Source organism: Oncorhynchus mykiss, chromosome 17, assembly GCF_057628025.1.
Source record: "Oncorhynchus mykiss isolate SJ-2025 chromosome 17, ASM5762802v1, whole genome shotgun sequence".
Classification (NCBI taxonomy): domain Eukaryota; kingdom Metazoa; phylum Chordata; class Actinopteri; order Salmoniformes; family Salmonidae; genus Oncorhynchus; species Oncorhynchus mykiss.
The window spans coordinates 6,963,007-6,988,056 of record NC_143038.1 but is presented as its reverse complement, the minus strand read 5'-3'; the positions used below and the strand labels follow the sequence as shown (position 1 = coordinate 6,988,056).

Genomic DNA, 25,050 nt, shown 5'->3' with positions numbered 1-25,050 from the left:
TTACTTCTTTCCTTCTAGAATGACCCACTTAGCTATACTACGTGAGATGATACGGCTCTCATTGCACTTTTGTTGGTGTGAAAACTTAGACGGCTGCTGCATAAGTTCTTCCCGTAGCCCTTAATATCAGTTTTTTTTTTCCGTACACCTGTCATCACCGTAACTGAGTGACGGACAGACAGTTGACTTTGTAGTCGGCACGGCAACAGAAGGATAGGCCACAGCTGCTGCGACTGGGAGAGGGAAGGACCGAAGTGGGGCGAGAGAGAGATGAGGGGAGAGACAGGCAGATGATGGGAGGGAAAGAGAGAGCGGGGAAGATGGAAGGAAAAGATAGGATAAGTGACTTTCTCCCTGTAGGCTCAGAGTGCTATACACTTCTCTGAACCAGCTGAGACAGACAGGACTGTGGGATATGATACTGTTAGGAGATTGTTGACAGCCTACTACAGCTGTTCTGCATCTCTGCGTATGGACACCTCATTATTTATCATTTATCTTATCAATTAATAATGATTTTACAGTTCGTGAGAGTTATGGACCAGCGCCTCAGTCCAGTAGTTGATGGATTGATTGATAAATTTGTTGTTTGGTTTTAGCAGAGAGAGGAGGTCAATTCCAGTTAAACTCCCACCCAATTTTGAGAAGGAATGTCTTCTGAGACTTCTGAATGTTGTGGTGTTATAACCTTGAATTTCGGTTGACATTTTTGTTGAATCTGGGGGAAATACTCACCCTGTAAGGCATACCTCGTCTTGTAAAGTGATTCATTTAGATTTCATAGTACACATTCCATTCGTTGCCAAATGCCACTTCTCTGAAGCTTTTAGTAACAACTGTCCTGTTCGTCAAAGAAAGAAAATAAGTTGACTCCACACTTTTACATTGCTCTAGCCAACTACTCCTAAGAATATTCTCTTCAGCTCAGAAGTGTCCTGTCTTGATTGACGCCTCGGTCTGACAACTGAGGAACTTCCTAATATGGGTGCCGTACCAGACACTCCTTAGTTTGACTAGTGTGTTTCCCTCTGCCACCTTCTGTCCTTATAACCAGACTGCTGTGTTTCAGTGTAGTGCACCTATCAGTGTTCACAGCTGCTGTGGCTTTGCTAACTGACAACCAGATACCAGTGTGCCTTGTCTGCTGCAGCTGTAAGGTTCCTTGCTGTTTGCAGGATCTTTGGCCACGTCAGTCACCGGTCCGAGTGGCAGCTAGTCAAGATTGACTTCAGGTCCATCTTCAACCGGAGATGTACAGAGGGGGATTACCAGACATGGCACCTACACAACCGGGTAATGGCACCTACATAACTCTGTCTGCACAGGCCGACCTCAGCCTGGTCATTTCAGCCCTGGATAGCTCCTGACATGTAGAACACTAACAACCCAACTCTGTGCTTTATGACCAAACAACTCCCATTGCAAGAAGTTGTGAGCACTTTATATCTTGCGCGTTTGGTAGATCTGTTCTATGTGTCCTACTTCTATGCTTCCTGTTCATAAGTTTTGTTTTTGAGTCTCACTTACAATTTTGTACACCAGCTTCAAACGTAGTTTTGGTTTACGGAAAATACATTTCACAGTGGTTTAGATATTACAATTATTCTCTACTCTATACTTGTCACAAACTGAAATTAGGCAAACTATTTGAATTTTAGCAACCAGGAAACAGCGGAGCGATTTCTGCATAATGCATCTTTAACCTGCTACATGAAAATGTGTGTCACTTAGCAGACTCTTATCCAGGTAGATTTTTTTTCACCTAGTCGTCTCGGGATTCGAACCAGCGACCTCTCGGTTACTGGCTCAGTGCTCTTAACCGCTAGGCTACATGCTGCCCCTACTGCTACTATGTGTGGTCTGGGGCCATTCCCACAAACCTCCATCTCTTATCATTTACTTGACAGAGAGGTCTAGATAGCCCGAAACCCTTGATAGAATGAAAAACAGTTTTGGCATGCAGTGTACTTGCTTGATCACTCCCTTACCTCCACCCTCTGCTTTGCGTTGAGCTCTTGAGTGTGCGCTGGACAGCTGCCGGGCGTTCCTCTCCCTCAGGCCCAAAAGCACTTAGGCATAGTCCCTCTAATTCTTGCTGATGTATGTGTGTCTCTACAACTCTCCTTATAAAACACTGCATACGTTTGAGCCAGAGCGAATGCTCTACCTCAAGCCTAGACAGACCCAGAGCCTAACATAAGGATGAGACGGAGAGTGCTTCTTTATTCTGACCGAGCTACTGTAATTGACTCAGACATCTATATGATTGGGCTGGCCCTAACGATCAAAACATATAGCCATGGAAGTGGACAACAGTCCAGTTCAATTATAGAGGTAAACACTGAAGAACAGATTGGGAACTGGCCCAAAGGAAAGGCTGTGGTGTGTGTGTGTGTGTTTGTGTGTGTGTGTGTGTGTGTGTGTGTGTGTGTGTGTGTGTGTGTGTGTGTGTGTGTTTTTTAAAGCAACAGTCTGTGGCAGGGAAAGGTGTTGAAATAGCAGATTGGGTCTTAAAGCCACAATCAGGCCATTTGTGTTATCACGTTGAGAGAGAGAGAACTAACTCTGCCTCTGAGGGGTACACTCCTCTAGCCTCCTGTTAAACCACCTGACTCCACATTCAGTGTATTTGCTGTCATAGTCCAAATTCAAATGTATGTAATCTACGTAGGTATCCCTATTTGAAACGAGAGAGAGAGGGGGAAAGAGACACCAACTCTGCTTCTGAAGGGTACACTCCTCTAGCCTCCTGTTAAACCACCTGACTCTACGAGAGACAATGGCAGAACTACTGTTTTACCCTTAGAAAAACAACATTTTGATTCATCCAGCACAGCCCTACATACCAAAACGAAAAATCTACATGTTTTTCCGAAACTAAGTCAAGCGAGCTGTAACAGCTTGGGTCTAGGATACATGAGAGAGAGAAGTGTTTTAAGTTTAGCATCGCTTACCGCTAGCACACCACACAACATGAGCCTCAGTGGGCAGCGATGCAAAATAAGCCCATCTAAAGGAAAAACCAACGGCATGCCTTTTCACACACAGTATGATACAGGCATGGTTCACCGCACTGCAGTAAATTATGTATGGCGATGGGGTGAAATGTAAGAAAAGCAACCCCTTTTTTCCCAAATAAATGTTAAATTCGGAAAATATATCCACAGGGCGAGCCGTGCATCATGGGAGTGAAAAGAATCTACAGGAAGTTGAAGCCCATAGCCAGGTGCGTTATGGGTAAGACATACTCGGTCACGATGACCTCGGCGCCCTGCGACTGCACAGAGGCCGACTTTGAGTGGTGAGTAGACAGATGGGTCCCGCTTCACATTAAGTACCCCTAAATTACGCAGAAGTAGGTACAGTGTAAATACAATGTAAGTAAACTGGCACACAATACACATAGTAAACATCACACAAGTTAACGGTTTACTTGAATGGAATTGTACTGCAATAGATCAACTAACCGGAACTGGCGGATTGTACTTGAGGAGAGACTACAACACACTACTCGACCACAAACACGTCTAGCGTTACAACTTCTGCCTAAGCTGCCCTATCAATATACCACTGGCATATGGAGTGGAGGAGGGGAAAAAAGAAGCCTGGAAGCGAAGGATGAAAAGATAAGGGATCACCGTCATGGTGAAGCTCACTCCAGATTAGAATTGCAGAGGAAACATAGCTTCTGGATTCTCTTGGAGGCTGCTCCGGCTAAGTGGAATGCAGTCAACTGCACCACTCCAAGCTGTGTGTGTGTGTCGAAGAATGAAGGAAAAAGCGCAGAGAGAGAGAGGAGGGTTGACAGGATCCAAGTTTGCATGGGGGATAGGGAGTGGGATAGGGAAGTGTGTGTGTGTGTGTTTCTCCTTGAATGTCACCATACGTTTAAGAAACCAACTCTGTCACTGCTTTTGTGGTTTTCAGCTTTTGCCAGTGACTCTGTTCATCAACGACGCATTTCCAAAGCATTATTTGCTACAAACTTCACAATCCATTTCTTTTAATTATCTATCAGTATTATTAATGTTGCTTTTGTTAATTCCCAAATCCGTGGGCCCCTTGAGTGAGACGGTGAACTTGGAATGAGTTTTAGTAAGAGACAATTAATCATCAGGCTTAATAGTGTTCATTAACTATCACAACACTTCTGCATCTCTGTGCATGTCGGCCTAATTGGGCCAATTTGTTCCTATCATTTTGAGGACACGCGTGCTGGCAGCGTTGCCTTTTAATGATAGGACAAACAAACTAGAGATGTTTTTAAAAAATAAAATAGGGTTTTTGTCAAATGAGTTTGTTTCAGATGTGTTTTCAGGCCCCAGTGCAGAGTCCCACCCCAAACCCTCAAAGACAATTCCTCTGTCACATAAATCAAATGTATCAAAACAAACTTTGTTGAATTTCACTTGACTGTGTTAATGCTATTATTGTAGCATAAACAACTTTGGCTGGGTTTGAAAAACTAAAAATACAATAACATTATTACAGAATTTCTGTAAAATCAATAAGTGCCTGTGAAATTCTTCAATTATTTTCACTCCAGGGTCACCAGTATGAGTCAGGAATTGAATCACTTATAAAAGTTTACTGTGTATCATTTCACTCGACTGTTGTTTATTTTGGTATGATCCAAACATTACAGTGACTATGGCTATGAGAGGCGGAGTGACGGCAAGTGCACCCCCGCCTTTTGGTTCCTCCCATCGTCCATGTCTAGAAGCTGTACCACAGGGACTACTTTCATCAACAGCACTGGGTAAGCAGATTTTCCCCAGGACTCTCATTAGCCTCTTACAGATGTTGGATCTTAATTTGATCACCCTGTTGAAGGAGAACTTTCCTGTAATGCAGGAAATGTAAAATGTGTAGTGTATTTGAGGTTTAAAAAGGCTTCTGAAGTGTGTAATTGTCCCTTACAAAAAATGTATCAATCTTTACAAAAATGTTCAGTAGCCCTTTCCTGCCATCAATGACCAAAATAGCTGTTTTTGGTGGAATGTTAATAATATTTTTCATAAAAACATCTCAAATCCGGTGTTTCTATGTCAAACAGTTTTGGTATAGTTCAGTCTCCTGTGATGTGTATATAAAGAGTAATTTTGGGATGCAAACTAAAAATTGAATACATTTCAACTCTATATCTGACATGGTACATGTCGTCTTTTTTTTAAGCCCATAACCATGTGTGTGAGTTGTTTACTCTTTTTTTTTCCAAAGTAGATCAAATCAAATTCAAAATCAAATCAAATCAAAGTAGATTTGTTTAAGACTACCAAGAATCACACTGTGTGACCCTGATTTAGCCCACTGCAGTAAAATGTTATTTTCTGTCTCAAATTAAGTTCCTACATCTGTATGTACACTCATTCACTATTTAATTAAAACTGACTGCAAAAGTACACTTGGAATAAGGGTATTTCAAATGACAGGACATTTTGTAAGAGAATGTATTCTCAATAGCCAACCTGCTAACCTGCTAAGGTCGTCCTTCTCGATGCTCATGTATCCATCAGCAAAGCTTCTAACCGCGGTTGTGACCTGTGTGCATTCAGCTACAGGAAGGTGGTGTCCAATAACTGCACAGCGGGAGTCATAGCAGAGTACACGGCCAGGAGGCAGCACTGTCCTACCCAGGCCCCCAAAGGCCTGCACCTCGTCACCAGTGAAGGAAAGCTGACAGCTACGCTGGGCACCAATGTCACCTTCCTGGTGTTTCTTGAAGAGGTGAGCGTTTTTTTCCCCCTAAGGAGCAATACAGTAACTGGCTCCCTGTTCATTCAGACCGGGCGCTGACTTTAAATCATTATTGTAAAATGTATGGCAACTCTCCACTTCTGTAATAGCAACACAATACTCTCTATTATATTACTATGCCATTACATCTTCATATAAAGTGTTAGAAAATGACATGTTCATGGAAATGTTATTTCAAACATACCTACAGTAGCTAGTGTAAGAATACCGTTTTCTTTCTTCAATGGTTGATGACTGTCACCTCCTGTATAGGGCGACGGAGCCAGGACGAGCATCATGGTGGACTTCGGGGACGGTCACGCTCTGACCTACTCCAACGTGAGCTCCATAGAGGATGGGGTCAAGCACGTCTACAAGGCTGTGGGGATCTACCGTGTGTCCGCTACAGGAGAGAACAGGCTGGGGTCGGAGAGCGTGGTGCTGTACCTCCACGTCACATGTGAGTCTGTCTCTCTCACTGTGGGTTCACCAAGTCATGGTCTTCAACCTCCATACTTCATGTTTGGTCTTCGACCTTTAACATGTGAGTGTAGTTTTTCTCTTACCGATTCTTTCCTCAAGTCAGTGTAGCCCGTAATGTACAGACATATGAGTGAGGTAGTTATACAATTCTGACACACAAAATTGTTCCTTTGTAGACTTTTACTTGCGTAGAACAGTGTTTCCCAACCCTGGTCCTCGGGTACCCCAACAGTACACATTTGTATTGTAGTCCTGGACAAACACACTTCGTTCAACTCATTGAGGGCTTAGTGATTAGATGACAAGTTGAATCAGGTGTGCTTGTTCAAGGTTACAATACAAATGTGTACTGTTGGCGGGGTACTGGAGGACCAGGGTTAGGAAACACTGGCATAGAACGTCATATTTGTTTTCTGTTTGTGTAATATGCATGTCATGGTCCGACATCAGTGGAGATAAAGGGAGCCTAAATCCATTACAATTCCAGTCAAGCCGGAGCCATTTTCTCTATATGATACCCCTTCAGGGTACCCCCACTCAACTCTAACATGCAAGTCATCCCCGTCTTCTCTGTGATGATGGGGCTGACCACCACTGGTGGTTTCGTGGGTGACAGATGTAACGTAGTTGACTTATTGATCAGGGAGCTGTGGGACCTTGCAATCTGTCTGTCTTGATGTGCCAGCCGTTACAAATGGGGACCAGCCAGGCCTCAGGAGTGCCAGGGATGAAAAATAACACACAGATGGCGTCCACAACGTCCCAGAATGGACCAGATCCTCTGAATGCAGCTCACTTTTTGTTGTTGTTGTTATGTGCCTTCAGTTCATAAGGGGCCCATAGACGGATACTCTGAAGTTTTCTGCTTACCTTTAATTAGAGGCCACAAAACTTTAAGGAGTCAATTGGTTCACTGTAATATGTCATTTTTGTGCCTTCATTTCATATCATAAGGGGCCACAAACTTACTTTGTGGATTCAGTCAGTTCACTGTGATGCATTTTTAGGGCAGATCATTTTGAATGCAATTTCATCCATTTCATAAGAGGCCCCAAGACGTTGTGGAGTCAGTCTCAGTGGGTTCACTGTCGTGTATTTTTTTGTGACTGAGTAGGTCAGCTGGAGTATATCCATCTCTCCGCTCCCTTTGTGGCGGTGAAGAGTAAGGAAGTCAACCTCACCGCTGTGCTGTGGCCGAGCCAAGTGGGAACAGTCACCTACATCTGGTGGTTCGGAAATAACACTGAGGTAAGATGAGATACTTGAATACTGCTGGGACTTGTAGTTTTATTGTGTGCTCATCCTTCACACTGTAAGATAAAGTGACGTGAAGAAAGATTTGTGCCAGATTTACAAATTAGAGCAGTATTTGTCTGACTTAATTCAGAATTTGTTTTGTTTGGTTGGGCAATGAGTTTAGCTACTAATGCAGCTGCTAGCTATTCTAGTACACGAGGAAATGATCCAGAATTAGCATGTCACAGCCATTTCAAGAACAAATGGAGATCCAAGTAACGACAGAGAACTGCCGGTGTCTCATGAAACTCTCCCCGGACAGTTCTATGTAGCACAGCTGCGATCATGGTTCCTTGGGGGGCGATGTGGGTTGTGTTTATGTGTGTGGCTGCCTGCCTGCCTCCCGGCTGACACCTCTGTAGTGTAAATAGTGCCTGTGTGAGATGTTAACAAGGTTGATAAGGGCCTCCCATGGGAAACTCCCTTGCTCTCTCGCTCTTCTTTCCCTCTCTTCCCTTTTCTCGCTCGCTCTCTCTCTCTCTCTTTCTCTCTCTCTCTCTTTCTCTTTGCAGCCGATAATCACCCTGGAAGGGAGCGTTGCGTGCACGTTCTCCCGGGAAGGCGTCAACACTGTCACCGTGCAGGTGTCCGCTGGGAACGCCATCCTGCAGGACCGGAAAACCATCGCTGTCCACGGTGAGCAATGAGCTGTTTTTTTGTTAGTTTTGTATTGTAAACAGCCAGACAGCCATGTATACTTCCAGAGGTTGGATTCTAGTTGACTTTGTAGATTTTAATGCACTGGAGGTTGGCTAGTAAGTATGATTTTAAAGTAGCTAAAAGAAGTAGTTAAAAGTAATTGTTTACTACTCATTCATTCAGACAGTAGGACCGAAATAGAAAAGCATCGCCATCAGCTGATCATCGTATAGTTGTTTCTCTGTGCAGAATATTTCAGGTCACATCTACTAGCCTTCTCATCTAACCTGGATGACCACAACCCCGATGTGGCCGAATGGAGACTGGACGTCAGCAGAGTCATCAAGAACTCCATGGTCAAAGTGAGTGGTCCTTGTATCTAACTGTACATTACATGCGTACACACACACACACACACACACACACACACACACACACACACACACACACACACACAGAGAGTATATACCGAGCAGAAATATAAATGCAACATGCAACAATTTCAATGATTTTACTGAGTTACAGTTCATATAAGGAAATCAGTCAATTCAAATAAATTCATTACACCCTATTCTATGGATTTCACATGACTGGGCAGCGGCACAGCCAATGGTGAGGCTGGGAGGGCATAGAACCACCTACTTAGGAGCCAGGTCCAGCCAATCACAAACACCCCCGCCCTCAAACGACCCTGCAGGTAAAGAAGCCAGATGTGGAGGTCCTGGGCTGGAGTGGTTACATGCGGTCTACGTGAAGCCAGTTGGACATACTGCCAAAATCTCTAATGGATGCAGCTTGTGGTAGAGATATGAAAATTATCTGGCAACAGCTCTGGTGGACTTTCCTGCAGTCAGCATGCCAACTGCACACCTGTCAGGTGGATGGATTATTGTGGCAAGGAGCACTGATGGGGATGTAAACAGATTTGTGCACAACATTTGAGAGAAATAAGCTTTTTGTGCATATGGAATATATATATATATTTTTTTTTCAGCTCATGAAACGCTTTGTTTGTTTATCAACACACTTCTGGTGTTTTATATTTTGGTTCAGTGTATTTAGTCTGTGGCCCACTTTACAATACATTCCCTGTGACCGAGATGAATCGACGTTTTATGATAACTGGCAAGGGGAAATGACTTCAAATACGTTCTAAATTGCTGTTGCACTGCCTTCCCTGTCACATTGAACTATGGAATTGATGGTCGCCTGTGAGTTCAGGGTCGTGTTTGTGGAGGCCATACATATACAAATAAATATTGTAGGAAAGGTGGGATCCTATGACGGTGCCACGTTGAAATTCGGTGCCACGTTTTTCAGAAAGGCCCTTCTACTGCCATTGCTTGTTTATGGAGATTGCATTGCTGTGTGCTTAATTTTATACATCTGTCAGCAACAAGTGCGGCTGGAATAGCGGCTGGAATAGCCTAATCCACCTTAGCCACTCAGTTTTTCACAATTCCTGACATTTAATCATAGTAAAATTTCCCTGTCTTATGTCAGTTAAGATCACCACTTTATTTTAAGAATGTGAAATGTCAGAATAATAGTAGAGATTTACTTCAGCTTTTATTTTTTCATCACATTCTCAGTGGGTCAGAAGTTTACATACACTCAATTAGTATTTGGTAGCATTGCCTTTAAATTGTTTAACTTGGGTCAAACATTTCAGGTAGCCTTCCACAAGCTTCCCACAATAAGTTGGGTGAATTGTTTGCCCATTCCTCCTGACAGAGCTGGTGTAATGGAGTCAGGTTTGTAGGCCTCCTTGCTCGCACTCGCTTTTTCGGTTCCGCCCACAACTTTTCTATAGGATGATGTCAGTGCTTTGTGATGGCCACTCCAATACCTTGACTTTGTTGTCCTTAAGCCATTTTTCCACAGCTTTGGAAGTATGCTTTGGGTCATTGTCCATTTGGATGACCCATTTGCGACCAAGCTTTAACTTCCTGACTGGTGTCTTGAGATGTTACTTCAATCTATCCACATAATTTTCCTACTTCATGATGTCATCGATTTTGTGAAGTGCACCAGTCCCTCCTGCAGCAAAGCACCCCTACAACATGATGCTGCCACCCCCGTGCTTTACAGTTGGGATGGTGTTCTTCGGGCTTGCAAGTCTCCCCCTTTTTCCTCCAAACATAACGATGGTCATTATGGCCAAACAGTTCTATTTTTGTTTCATCAGACCAGAGGACATTTCTCCAAAAAGTACGATATTTGTCCACATGTGCAGTTGCAAACTGTAGTCAGGCTTTTTATGGCGGTTTTGGAGCAGTGGCTTCTTCCTCGCTGAGCGGCCTTTCAGGTTACTGTGGATATAGATACTTTTGTACCTGTTTCCTCCAGCATCTTTACAATGTCCTTTGCTGTTGATCTGGGATTGATTTGCACTTATTGCACCAAAGGACATTCATCTATTGAAGACAGAACGTGTCGCCTTCCTGAGCGGTATGACGGCTGTGTGGTCCCATGGTGTTCATACTTGCGTACTATTGTTTGTACAGACGAACGAGGTACCTTCAGGCATTTTGGAAATTGCTCCCAAGGATGAACCAGACTTGTGGAGGTCTACAATTATTTTTCTCAGGTCTTGGCTTATTTCTTTTGATTTTCCCATGATGTCAAGCAAAGAGGCATTGAGTTTGAAGGTAGGCTTGAAATACATCCACAGGTACACATCCAATTGACTCAAATTATGCCAATTAGCCTATCAGAAGCTTCTCAAGCCATGACATCATTTTCTGGAATTTTCCAAGCTGTTTAAAGGCACAGTCAACTTAGTGTATGTCTGTAAACAATTGTTGGAAAAATTACTTGTCATGCACAAAGTAGATGTCCCAACTGACTTGCCAAAACGATAGTTTGTTAACAAGAAACGTGTGGAGTGGTTGAAAAATGAGTTTTAATGACTCCAACCTAAGTGTATGTAAACTTCCGACTTCAACTGTATAATGTACTTCATATGACATGTTGGATAGACATTGTCGTATTCACAAAATGTATTGCATTGCTCATACTATTCAGTATATTTAAGAACGGAAATCATACCATATTTGCTACAAACAGCTCAGGACCTGAGTAGTATGATAATTTCAGATCTAAGTCTCATTGATGTTAGTAATATCACAGCAATGTATCACAGTCACACTAATTATGATCATACAGACAATTCCTATTTTCCGATACCACTGCTTTCCACTTTGATGTGCTTAGTGACATGAAAAGCAATCCATTCTGGTCCTCTTTGTTCTTTTTCCCTTTCCTCCTCTCCATCTTCCTCCTTCTCCTCCTCCTCTCCATCTTCCTCCTCGCCATCTCCCTCTTCTTCCTCCTCTCCATCTCCCTCTTCTTCCTCATCTCCATCTCCCTCTTCTTCCTCATCTCCATCTCCCTCTTCTTCCTCCCCTCCATCTCCCTCTTCTTCCTCATCATCTTCCTCTTCTCCATCTCCTTCCTCCCTCTTCCTGCTCTCCATCTCCCTCTTCTTCCATCTTCCACGTCACCCTCTCCATCTCCCGCTTCCTCTTTTCCCCTTCCTCTCCCAACTCCTCATCCTACCCCTCTACCCCTTCTCATCTCTCTCTTCTTTCTCTCCCGCCTCCTCATCTTTCTCTAGGCCACAGGGGTGAGCCCGGATCTGCTCCTTGTCACCGTCCTACCAGGGTTGCCCACGGCTGCAGAGTTTTTCCTCCTGCCAGACAAAGAGTTAACAGAGGGCAAGCCAGAGAAGAACTCAGCTCATTTAGACCAGGTATGATTGATTAAATAACAGGCATTTTGTGTGAGTTGAAACATAGACATAACATATTATAGGCCTTAGCCTTATTCAAAATGCATGAAATAAAGGTTTATTCATGCTTGTGACAGGTTAAAAAAGCATATCGGTCAGTTAACTATTAGCAAAATGGGTATCTGACAACTACCATAAAAGTAAATCATAACATTTAATACATTACGTTCCTATATTGATTCATGCCAGATGTTTGAGTGGGAGTAGTAGCATACTTTTTATGCGTTAATTTGACAAATATTTGTCACTGAATGACATTTGGAGCTATATTTTAGGGGGATATTACTCTGCTTGTTGGATGTTTGGGTTTGACGGCTAAGCACTTGTTTTCTTGCACCAACATGTTCGCCATCTGTTGATTTCCCTGTTATTCCATTTGGCATAATTTAGAGGTCTCCACTGAACTAAACATGAGTAGGCTTAGAAATATTCATTTTTCTAACATTCTTCACTAATACATAGCTGTGTTGGTCTATACTGCTACATGGTCTGAAAACAGAATTGCAACGTATTTGTACGGCTTATAAGGCTTCATGTTTTCTCCAGTAGATGCAAATATTTTCCACATGGGCTTACACACACACACACACACTCTGCAGAATATCAACTAGCCTCATCAATAAGTGTGACAAGCTTTTAAAAGCCATCTCTGCGGACAACTTTACTGTAGAATTCCCAGAGTCATCTCAATGTGAGAGGGTGGGGGTTGCAGTCTTTCACAGGACTAAATCCTGACAAAGATGGTGTCTCTGCAGACTCTGAATCAGCATCAGGTATCAAGATGGACTGAATTAGCTCCACGGCCCATATAATAGATCATGGATGATCATTAAAAAGATGTGAGTAGAATAGAACCACTCAGGCCCCAGCAATGCATCTTTATTCAAGGTTTGCATCTTGAAAGTGTAATGTGTGGTTGTGCTTATTAGAATGTATAATAGATTTGGTGACCCCGACACACAGTGTGAAAAAGTAATTATTCATAGCTGGAGTCTAATTTTAAACTTGGTAGGAAATATAAAAGCTGGAAGCAATGTGAAGGACTACTTGTATCACAATTCATTTGGTAAATGAGGCAGATAAAATTAATGAAGCCTAGCAAAGAAATAAGATGGATTCCGCAGGGAAAAGGGAATTTGTTTGGCCAGGGTCGTTCTATGCATGACCTGCATATAGATTCTCTGTTTTAGTCTTTGGCCTGAAGGCAACGTGAAAAGGATACAACTTTGTTAAATGACATATCTGACATAATGTGTTACAGTTTAGATTTATAATGGTACAACTCATCATTTGTGTGATTTGATATCATATGGACGGTACAGTTCAGGGGACTATGTCCGGGCTAAATTGGAAGCATCATGAAATGGAACACTGTATTCCAGCTGTAGCCTCAAGGTCAGGGTGATATGTCTGATTTATGTCCAAACTGCACGTTCTCTGTGCAGAAGGTTACTTGTCGCTCTAAAAACCCAGTGTAAAAGCAAGGTTTTTCATCAAATAGGCCCTGCATTATGTATTGAAGTGGTGAGAACCGGCACGGATTCATCCATAGATATTTCACTTTAAATGGGTTTCTGGGTGGAGGGAGCGTGCGGTGAGCCGTGGGGGAGGGGGGGGGGGGGGGGTGTAGTATCAGCGAGTCATTGGTCGTGAGTATCAGTAAGTATGTGGTGGAAAGATCTGCCTCAGCATAGTATGCATGAGAAGAAACTCATTCTGAAACTAACCAATAATATGACTAGAGTAGGTATACTATTTAATTATGTCTTATATTCTGTCTCTTTTATTATGTACGGTGAAGTGTATTGAGATGATTTTATGCAGTTTAGATACAGTTGGATTTGATTTAGTGTTGATCTATAGACTAGCGGTCAAGAGCATTGGGACAGTAACCGAACGGTTGCTGGTTTGAATCCCCGATCCGACTAAGTGAACATCTGTTAATCAGTCATGTGCGCCGAATACAACAAGTGTAGACCTTACCGTGAAATGCTTACTTAAGAAAGAGTTAAGAAAGTATTTACCAAATAAACTAAAGTAAAAAATAATAAAAGTAACACAATAAAATAACAATAATGAGGCTAATAACGATACAGTGGGTTAGTCTAAGGTAATTTGTATGTAGGTGGAGTGACTATGCATAGATATTAAACAGCGAGTAAAAACAAATGGGGGGGAGTCAATGTAAATAGTCCGGGTGGCCATTTGATTAATTGTTCATCGGTCTTATGGCTTGGGGTTGGAAGCTGTTAAGGAGCCTTTTGGTCTTACACAGAACCCAAACCGGCTGCGCGCGTGCGCCATCGTGCATAAATCTATTTTGTCCCCCTACACCAAATGCAACCACAACACGCAGGTTAAAATATCGAAACAAACTCTGAACCAATGACATTAATTTGGGGACAGGTCGAAAAGCATTAAACATGTATGGCAATTTAGCTAGTTGCTTGCACTTGCTAGCTAATTTGTCCTATTTAGCTAGCTTGCTGTTGCTAGCTAATTTGTCCTGGGATATAAACATTGAGTTGTTATTTTACCTGAAATGCACAAGGTCCTCTACTGTGACAGTTAATCCACACATTAAACGGTCAACCGAATCGTTTCTTGTCATCTCTCCTCCTTCCAGGCTTTTTTATCTTTGAACTTATATGGTGATCAGCATCTAAACTTTCATAGTATTACCACGACTACCGACAAAACAGTTTGTCTTTCAATCACCCACGTGGGTATAACCAATGAGAAGATGGCACGTAGGTACCTGCTTCTACAAACCAATGAGGAGATAGGAGAGGCAGGACTTTCAGCGCGATCTGCGTCAGAAATAGAAAGGAGTTCTATTGTAGCCCTTGGTGTCGCAGATGCTCGTTGGCGCACACGAGCAGTGTGGGTGCAATAATTGAATAACATTGATTTCTAAATGTATTTTGCGAGGCTTGCGCACGTGACATGTCCGGTCTGGTCAGCATGTTAGACTTGGTGCTCTGGTTCCGCTAGCCATGTGGTAGCAGAGAAAACAGTCTTTGACCTGGGTGACTGGATTCTCTGACAATGTTTTGGGCTTTTCTTTGACACACCTAGTATATAGGTCCTGGATGGCAGGAAGCTTGGCCCCAGTGATGTACTGGGCTGTACGCACGACCCTCTGTAGCGCCTTACGGTCAGATGCCTAGCAGTTGTCATACCAGGAGGTGATACAATGTGTCAGGATGCTCTCGATGGTGCAGCTATAGAACTTTTTGAGGATCTTTTCAGTCTCCTGAGGGGGAAAAGGTTTTGTCGTGCCCTGTCTTGGTGTGTTTGGACCATGATAGTTTGTTGGTGATGTGGACACCAAGGAACTTGAAACTCTCGACCTGCTCCACTACAGCACCGTCGATGTTAACGGGGCCTGTTCGGCCCGCCTTTTCCTGTTGTCCATGATCAGCTCCTTTGTCTTGCTCACAAATATATGAGCAATATATTTCCCTCACTAACTTTAAACATCAGCTATCTGAGCAGCTAACCGATTGCTGCAGCTGTACATAGCCATCTGTAAATAGCCCATCCAATCTACCTACCTCATCCCCATATTGTTTTTATTTACTTTTCTGCTCTTTTGCACCGCAGTATTTCTACTTGCACATTCATCATCTGTACATCTGTCACTCCAGTGTTAATTGATAAATTGTAATTACTTTGCCACTATGGCATATTTATTGCCTTACCTCCGCACGCCATTTGCACACACTGTAGATAGACTTTATTTTTTTTCTATTGTGTTATTGACTGTACGCTTGTTTATCCCATGTGTAACTCTGTGTCGCACTGCTTTGCTTTATCTTGGCCAGGTCGCAGTTGTAAATGAGAACTTGTTCTCAACTAGCCTACCTGGTTAAATAAAGGTGAAATAAACCATTTTTAAAACATTGAGGGATTGGTAGTTGTCCTGGCACCCCACTGCCAGGTCTCTGACGACCTCCCTATAGGCTGTCTCATCGTTGTTGGTGACAGGACCCTTGAGCAAGGCAATTAACCCTAATTGCCCCTGTAAATCGCTCTGGATATGACAATAAATGTACATTTACTCTCACAGATCTCTGATATAAAAAGCTCCAATAAATAGTTTATTTAGAAATCTTAATACTCTAATTATTATGTAAATCGATGCGCCATATACTTTAAAGGAATGTTTTTGTTGTTGTTTGTCTCTCCCTCTCTAGCTCTCTGAAATCTTGCTTAGCGCCCTCAACCAAAACCTGGTCCAGTTCACCCTTCGGCCTGGGGTCCAGGTCACAGTATACGCTGCACATTTGTCAGCAGGTAAGTGTCTGCATCTCTTCGAATACAAATACCTACATTTTGTTTGTGTTTGCTCGTGTATTGTGGATAACTGGGTCTTTTTAATGACTATATAGATGGATAGAGATAGTTCTAGATAGAAATAGAGAGCCAGGGCCCCGTATTCAAAAAGCGTCTCAGAGAACTTCTGATCTAGGATCCGTTTTGCATTTTAGATCATAACAAATAAGATTATATGGAAAGGAAGGAACTGATCCTAGATCAGCACTCCTACACTAAGACGCTTTGTGAATACAGGCCCAGGAGGTCTATTTCCTGCCCAGCGACTAACACCACCCCAACCCTGTTGTCTGATTGGCTCCCATCATGTAGCTACACAGAGACATTCAGAGAGTGAGCATCGTTACAAGTATGTGTGCCTCTTCCTTTTGGGGATGCTGCTACTGTCCTAGGGGCTTATAAGATAAAGAGTAAGAGAAGTCAATAAATACTTACCGTATCAAAAACATAATCACAATTTTATTGTTATGTTTTGTATTTTATTAATTAGTAGGTGTCACTTTTCATGTTGACTTCTTCTCTATGGAAACTGTTTGGAATTCAATGTATACTGTACTGTGTGACTCTTGTCTCCCACCTCTACAGCGCCCCTAGTGGACACGAGTGAGAACCACAGCGGCTCGGCCATGCTGATGCTGCTGTCGGTTGTGGTTCTGGGTTTGGCGATATTTGTCGTCTACAAATTCAAAAGGTACAGTGCTCATGATATACTGTAGAGATGATCTCTATAACCCATATCTGGTTGTAAGTTGCTAGGACGTAGGGAGAATCTTACTAACCAAGTGGGAAAGTTCCTGAGTGTTGACGAAACATTTGGAATTGGCTAGGACACTGAGGAGTGATCTCTGATCTCATTGTTTGACTAGGGTCTAATCCCACTTCTGACCCCAATTGTGAGCTACAGTATATTTATGGTTATACATCAGATGGGAAATTGGGGAAAATTACTAACCAAATGAGAGTTACTGAGTGTCTAGACATTTTGGCATTTAACAAAAATACTGTCTATCAAAGGTCTGTGTGAAAACTTTCAGTTTCAAGGGAGAAATGGCTTATCTCTTTCAACTTTCTTAGACTCCTTTTGTCGAGGCATTTTCTCAGTCCGCAAATGAAATGCCAGTCAGCCTTCAGGCATTATCAATATTTAGCCCTTTGAGCTTTGCTAGTTGACCTTTCTGAAATGTTAAATTATTTCCGTCCACCATGGTACAGTTCTGTGTGAAAGGGCAGTAGGGGTCAATGAGACCAGATCTATAGAGGGAAACAGAAGAGGGAGAGAAAGAGCGAAAGCGAAACAACACATAGGTCTTAGAACATAAATGTGTTTATACAGTGGAATGTCTAATTGCCTTTTTTGATAATATTGTATTTTTGTGTTCCCTTTTTTTGCATCAAATACAAACATATACATACGAACAGCAACTTACAGACACACACAAGCAACGACTACAACTCCTCTGCCTTCCACAAGCATACAGTATAATCCTATTTTACATACAAATATATACAAAATTAGACATAAGGCCGGAAGGCATCGAAACAAAATATTTAAGTCAACTGGGTATATCTCCTGGGTGCGGCTACACATTATTGGGTTGTAAAAGAGGAGCATCAGAATTATTTGGTCCCCGAGGCAGGCAATCCCTCTCCCATTTTATTAGTCTGGCAAATTTCTTTATCCCCTGTCTCATTGTAAATCTTTCCTCAAGGAAGATCCCAGGCCTCAACGTCTATGCGCAGATGCAGAACGAAAAAGAACAAGAAATGATCCCGAGTCCAGTAAGTCCGACGGAAAGCACCCTGGTGTCCCCGAACACTCCGATGGAGCTGGTGACTTCTCCGGAGCTTATGGACACAGAGTTGAACACAAGGCCCATCGGTAAATGAATACGCCACTTTTATTTAAAAGAAAAACATGTACACTGGGGCAAAAAAGTATTTAGTCAGCCACCAATTGTGCAAGTTCTCCCACTTTAAAAAAATAAACTTTTGTTATTGACCCAAATACTTATTTCCCACCATAATTTGCAAATAAATTCATTAAAAATCCTACAATGTGATTTTCTGCATTTTTTTTTCTCATTTTGTCTGTCATAGTTGAAGTGTACCTATGATGAAAATTACAGGCCTCTCTCATCTTTTTAAGTGGGAGAACTTGCACAATTGGTGGCTGGCTAAATACTTTTTCCCCCCACTATATATATACATATATAGATTTTTACTAAGTTACTAAGTGCTACAAATGTAATTTCACTTTGACTGCAATTTCTTGTCATATAATTACATTTTGTTCCATCGCTTTCACATACTACACTGCTAAAAAAAATAAAGGGAACACTAAAATAACACATCCTAGATCTGAATGAAGGAAATATTCTTATTAAATACTTTTTTCTTTACATAGTTGAATGTGCTGACAACAAAATCACACAAAAATGATCAATGGAAATCACATTTATCAACCAATGGAGGTCTGGATTTGGAGTCACACTCAAAATTAAAGTGGAAAACCACACTACAGGCTGATCCAATTTTGATGTAATGTCCTTAACACAAGTCAAAATGAGGCTCAGTAGTGTGTGTGGCATCCACGTGCCTGTATGACATCCCTACAACGCCTGGGCATGATGACCTCTTGATGAGATGGCGGATGGTCTCCTGAGGGATCTCCTCCCAGACCTAGACTAAAGCATCCGCCAACTCCTGGACAGTCTGTGGTGCAACGTGGCGTTGGTGGATGGAGCGAGACATGATGTCCCAGATGTGCTCAATTGGATTCAGGTCTGGGGAACGGGCAGGCCAGTCCATAGCATCAATGCCTTCCTCTTGCAGGAACTGCTGACACACTCCAGCCACATGAGGTCTAGCATTGTTTTGCATGAGGAGGAACCCAGAGCCAACCGCACCAGCATATGGTCTCACAAGGGGTCTGAGGATCTCATCTCGGTATCTAATGGCAGTCAGGCTACCTCTGGCGAGCACATGGAGGGCTGTGCGGCCCCCCAAAGAAATGCCACCCCACACCATGACTGACCCATCACCAAACCGGTCATGCTGGAGGATGTTGCAGGCAGCAGAACATTCTCTACGGCGTCTCCAGACTCTGTCATGTCTGTCACATGTGCTCAGTGTGAACCTGCTTTCATCTGTGAAGAGCACAGGGCGCCAGTGGCGAATTTGCCAATCTTGGTGTTCTCTGGCAAATGCCAAACGTCCTGCACGGTGTTGGGCTGTAAAGCACAACCCCCACCTGTGGACGTCGGGCCCTCATACCACCCTCATGGAGTCTGTTTCTGACCGTTTGAGCAGACACATGCACATTTGTGGCCTGCCGGAGGTCATTTTGCAGGGCTCTGGCAGTTCTCCTCCTGCTCCTCCTTGCACAAAGGCGGAGGTAGCGGTCCTGCTGCTGGGTTGTTGCCCGCCTACGGCCTCTTCCACGTTTCCTGATGTACTGGCCTGTCTCCTGGTAGCGCCTCCATGCTCTGGACACTATGCTGACAGACACAGCAACTCTTCTTGCCACAGCTCGCATTGATGTGCCATCCTGGATGAGCTGCACTACCTGAGCCACTTGTGTGGGTTGTAGACTCCATCTCATGCTACCACTAGAGTGAAAGCACCGACAGCATTCAAAAGTGACCAAAACATCAGCCAGGAAGCATAGGAACTGAGAAGTGGTCTGTGGTCACCACCTGCAGAACCACTCCTTTATTGGGGGTGTCTTGCTAATTGCCTATAATTTCCATCTGTTGTCTATTCCATTTGCACAACAGCATGTGCAATTTATTGTCAATCAGTGTTGCTTCCTAAGTGGACAGTTTGATTTCACAGAAGTGTGATTGACTTGGAGTTACATTGTGTTGTTTAAGTGTTCCCTTTATTTTTTTGAACAGTGTATATCGGTTGCCATGACGATAATCTTTTGTCATTAACATAAGAGACTTTCACTGAGGTTTTGATTAATAAATTGATAGCCCCATTCCACTCTACGTTTGAGCAAGAGCCTCATTCATTGTGGAGAAATGTGACTTAACTCATACTGACTGGAATGTCTTCTGACATCTTTCCTCATGTCTCTGTCTCCCATCATCTTCTCCTTTTAAAGGATGCATCAAACCTCACGCACATGTCAAGTTCTCAACGGAACTCCCCACGTACATCAACATTTAAAAACTCTGGACAACTCCGAAAACAGCAACTCCATTCTGTGTCATGGACTTTTTTAATCATTTGAGCGGACACAATGGTTTTGAGCTTTATACCTGTGCATGTTGGACTTTACTGACTTTGCTGACACTTACTGTGCTCTGTGAAAACCAGAAGAAACTGTATACAGGTTGTTGTTTTTTTATACGTAATATAAGTCTATCCAATAAAAAATAATTTTTGATGAAATGTATTTATACAAAGTCAAGTACATAACTACAAATGGAAAGCCAGCATGATCTAAAGAAAAAAATGCATAAAAAACAACTCTTTTGGTTAGCTTACTGTAAGTGTCTTACATCCTTTTTCGCTACTGTGTGTCGCTAACAGAGGTGGTACACTATTTATTCATAAGAATATCCTTTATAGTATATAACTGAATTTAAAATCACATTTATTTTGTAAATCATGAATGTCTGTGATATGTGTATTTTAATAACAAATTGCAAACTGAAAAACGATATCAATTATTAATACAACCATTTTGTTTCCGTTCTGTTCACTGTCTCACGAAAAGCTGATTATGGCACAATACTCTTTTGTACTAAAATGTTTTGTTTTTGCTTACAATGTAATAATTCGAAGACAGATACAGGGTTTGGTAGTCTCTCTTGATTTGGTGATTTTATTGAACTTTGCTGTTAATCTCTACACTCACGAGCTATATTTAACGAGAAACACTAGTTGTAGGACACTGTTTTTTCCCCCCAATGTAATAGCTTGGCCTGAGAACCGTGGTGCTAGCCTGCTACCATGATAGGGACTTCAAGAGAAGCCAATGTAGATGCATTATGTTTTCAGTTCCCTCAAACACCATGCATTAGTTACACTTGATTTCATAGAGGAGAACTGGGCAAAGGGCAGTTATTTGGGGGGCATCAAAATCGGTAAATATCCTCTCAAAGTAACTTTATTTCCCCAAAGTTAACTGACGTCCCAATTTGGAGGTTGCGAAAGTTAAAATGAAAAACAGCTGCTTTAAGATGAAATATCAAGTGGAGCATTCAGAGCGAAAAAAAAGAGTGGACTGCCTTTTAGGGCAAGACACACCAGGGCATTGAAATAGGAAGAACAGAACTGCAAGTCTGGTCAGGAATTTAGTTAATGCAGCCAGTCAAGCTCAATGCTGGTTAAGGTTGGTGACACATTTAGGCTAATGTCCCACAGTCTCGGCCCCATGTTCTCCATCTCTGTAGCGTATTATACCCGCTTTCAAGAACCAAAGGAAGTAGAGCGCAGATGGTAGGGTACATGGATGGTTAACTTGTTTTGAGAAGCAGGGTTAGACGCAGTCGAACCCCGAAGTGTTGTTCTGACAGACGTGATTGTTTGGTTGATGGTTATGGCATTTCAGAAGACCCTTATTGTCCTTGTCATTCCATAAAGACAATTATGGAGGGGAAATTGTTATATTTCTGGAATCTTCACATAACCATTATTCTACTGTAGCTGGACAGTGATGCTAAAATATTCCAAATGACTAGAACTATGTTGCATACATATTGTATACACACACGAACAACCACCCACCAACACACAACCTAGAATGTACAGTACCAGTCAAGTTTGGACACACCTACCTCATGTAGTAACCAAAAAAGTGTTAAACGAATCAAAATGTATTTTATAATTGAGATTCTTCAAAGTAGCCATCCTCTGCCTTGATGACAGCTTTGTACTCTCTTGGCATTCTCTCAACCAGCTTCACCTGGAATGCTTTTCCTTCACTCTGCTGTCCAAGTCATTCCAAACCATCTCAATTGGGTTGAGGTTGAGTGATTATGGAGGCCAGGTCATCTGATGAGGCACTCCATCACTCTCTTTCTTGGTCAAATAGCCCTTACACAGCCTGGAGGTGTGTTTTGGGTCATTGTCCTGTTGAAAAACAAATGATAGTCCCACTAAGTGCAAACCAGATTGGATGGTGTATCGCTGCAGAATGCTGTGGTAGCCACGTTGGTTAAGTATGCCTTGAATTCTAAATAAATCACAGACAGAGTGTCACCAGCAAAGCACCATCACACCACCTCCTCCATGCTTCACGGTGGGAACCACACATGCGGAGATCATCTGTTCACCTACTCTGCGTCTCAGAAAGACATGGCGGTTGGAACAAAACATCTCAAATTTGGATTAATCAGACCAAAGAACTGATTTCCACCAGTCTAATGTCCATTGCTCATATCTCTTTGCTCAAGCAAGTCTCTTCTTATTATTGGTGTTCTTTAGCAGTGGTTTCTTTGCAGCAATTCAACCATGAAGGCCTGATTCACACAGTCTCCTCTGAACAGTCGATGTTGAGATGTGTCTGCTACTTGAACTCTGAAGCATTTATTTGGGCTGCAATTTCTGAGACTGGTAACTCTAACAAACTTATCCTCTGCAGCAGAAGTAACTCTGGGTCTTCCTTTCCTGTGGCGGTCCTCATGAGAGACAGTTTCATCATAGTGCTTGATGGTTTTTGCGACTGCACTTGAAGAAACTTTCAAAGTTCTGGAACTGTTCCGCATTGACTGACTTTCATGTCTTACAGAAATAATGGACTGTTCTTTCTCTTTGCTTATTTGAGTTGTTCTTTCCATAATATGGACTTTGTCTTTTACCAAATAGGCTATCTTCTGTATACCACCCCTACCTTGTCACAACACAACTGATTGGCTCAAACTCAGAAAATAAAAAAGGAAATCAAATTCTACAAATAAACTTTTAACAAGGCACACCTGTTAATTGAAATTAATTCCAGGTGACTACCTCATGAATCTGGTTGAGAGAATGCCAAGAGTGTTCAAAGCTGTCATCAAGGCAAAGGGTGGCTACTTTGAAGAATCTCAAATATATAATATATTTTGAGTTTAACACTTTTTTTGGTTACCACATGATTCCATGTGTTATTTCATAGTTTCGATGTCTACACTGTTATTCTACAATGTAGAAAATAGTACAAATAAAGAAAAACCCTTGAATGTGTAGGGGTGTCCAAACTTTTGACTGGTAGTGTAAATCGAGAAAGAAACAGGACAATGTTCATGTCTTTGACCTTAAATAAGAGGTCTTTTCACATAGATATGGACTAACTCATTGTTACATTGCTATCTTCCAATTGTGTTTCATAGTAAAGCTTCTTAGATATTTCATTATGAAAAAGTGCCCATCCTCCGGTTTAAACATGTATATTTGAGGCTGCATGCTAGTACTTTTTTAAATAACAAACCTAATTTCATCTTCTGTTTTTATTTTGTTTTATTTTTTACTTTCAAATCGACAAGAACATAGGTATTTCCTCTCAAATAATACTATAAAGTTGCTATTTTATGTATATCAAAAACTATGACATTGTAACAGCTTTTGGCTAATGTTTTAACAAATGACTGGTTGAACTACAGAATATAGAACTCCATCAGAGCAGCAGGAAACTCTAGCAATATGACCCTATATTTACTCCTGATTATCACATTAAAGGATTTAAGAGACTTTTCTGAGTGAATGGTCTCTTTAACATAAGTCTTCGAATAACAAGCTTTCGTGCTCCATATAAGTATTTTGACCAACAGAACAATGGCGGAGCTCTCAGAGCAACCCCTTAGGCAATATTCAGCTGAGAACGAATCCACCGGCCCACACTGGCTCAAGTTAAGCACCTTCTGCCTTTGAATCCTTCAGGTTCACAAATGGAGGCGGACAGGTGGAACTTCCTGGAAGCTCTGCTGGCAAGTGATGGGGAAACTCTGGGCCGGGATGTTCAGACATTTTGTGATGTTATAACATACTATGATGTCACAGGACAGGAACCCAAGGTGTGGGCTGGGCTGTATACGAATGACAGACTAGCTAGAGTAAGAAACGGGCATGTCTAGTTCTCAACAGCCTGAATGTCTTGTTTCTAAAGCAGTTCTAATATGGACACCGTAAAACCTTGTTTAACATCTCAAACAAGGTCTGATTTCTACCAGTGAAACCAGCAGTATGGTGTCCATTTTAGGACATTATCCAGCTGTGTGAAGGCATTAAAAGGAAAGCAGCAGAGACACTTCACGAGGACTTGATTTTGTTCATCCTTAAGCTATAACTTCGCTCTCTTCCCCCATAGAGTTAGTGAGATTATTTTTGTAGACAGAGTTTTATTACTGTAAAGCTTTTATATAAAAATACAAAAGTTTAGGTGTACAATATTTTTTGTTTTGACCTTTAAATGTGCTGTGTGTAATTGTTTTATGCATTTACAATCATATTTATTAAATTAAAAAGTTGATGTTAACTGTGTTTTCATTTTCTTACAATATTTGTAAAAAAAAAATACTATGTATTTGAGGAAGTTATATTCAACCTATAAAGAAAATCGAATCAAACGTGTTGGTATATTCTTATCCAGGCATACATGACAAATACATTGACAAATGTTGCATTTACCTTTACATCCATACTTGGTAAATACAATGACGAATGTATTTTCTCATATGCATACTCCGACATACAGTATGTGTAGTAGATGTGACTTATCGTCTCGTAAGTGATTCCAGTAATGGTATACTTGATAATATGTCAACTTTAAGTAATAG

The 25,050-nt window shown here is 41.9% G+C and overlaps 1 protein-coding gene across 2 annotated transcripts in view; it reads left to right on the top strand.

Annotated features, from left to right (window-relative positions):
- Positions 1 to 24,840, top strand: part of LOC110493541 (VPS10 domain-containing receptor SorCS1) — a 153,998-nt gene extending 129,158 nt beyond the window's left edge. The window contains exons 15-27 of one of the 2 annotated variants that reach the window (XR_005036888.2): positions 1,176 to 1,293; positions 3,168 to 3,301; positions 4,646 to 4,759; positions 5,556 to 5,727; positions 6,010 to 6,196; positions 7,334 to 7,467; positions 8,028 to 8,151; positions 8,404 to 8,516; positions 11,774 to 11,908; positions 16,147 to 16,246; positions 16,871 to 16,976; positions 17,999 to 18,164; positions 20,394 to 24,840. Coding sequence is in view for 1 of the 2 variants with exons in the window: in XM_036949462.2 (XP_036805357.2) it covers positions 1,176 to 1,293; positions 3,168 to 3,301; positions 4,646 to 4,759; positions 5,556 to 5,727; positions 6,010 to 6,196; positions 7,334 to 7,467; positions 8,028 to 8,151; positions 8,404 to 8,516; positions 11,774 to 11,908; positions 16,147 to 16,246; positions 16,871 to 16,976; positions 17,995 to 18,164; positions 20,394 to 20,458 (1,672 nt within the window). In the remaining variant the exon portion in view is untranslated. Of the gene's footprint in view, positions 1 to 1,175; positions 1,294 to 3,167; positions 3,302 to 4,645; positions 4,760 to 5,555; positions 5,728 to 6,009; positions 6,197 to 7,333; positions 7,468 to 8,027; positions 8,152 to 8,403; positions 8,517 to 11,773; positions 11,909 to 16,146; positions 16,247 to 16,870; positions 16,977 to 17,994; positions 18,165 to 20,393 lie in introns of both variants that reach the window. The other variant, XM_036949462.2, reaches the window with a different exon arrangement.
- The last annotated feature ends 210 nt before the right edge of the window (positions 24,841 to 25,050 follow it).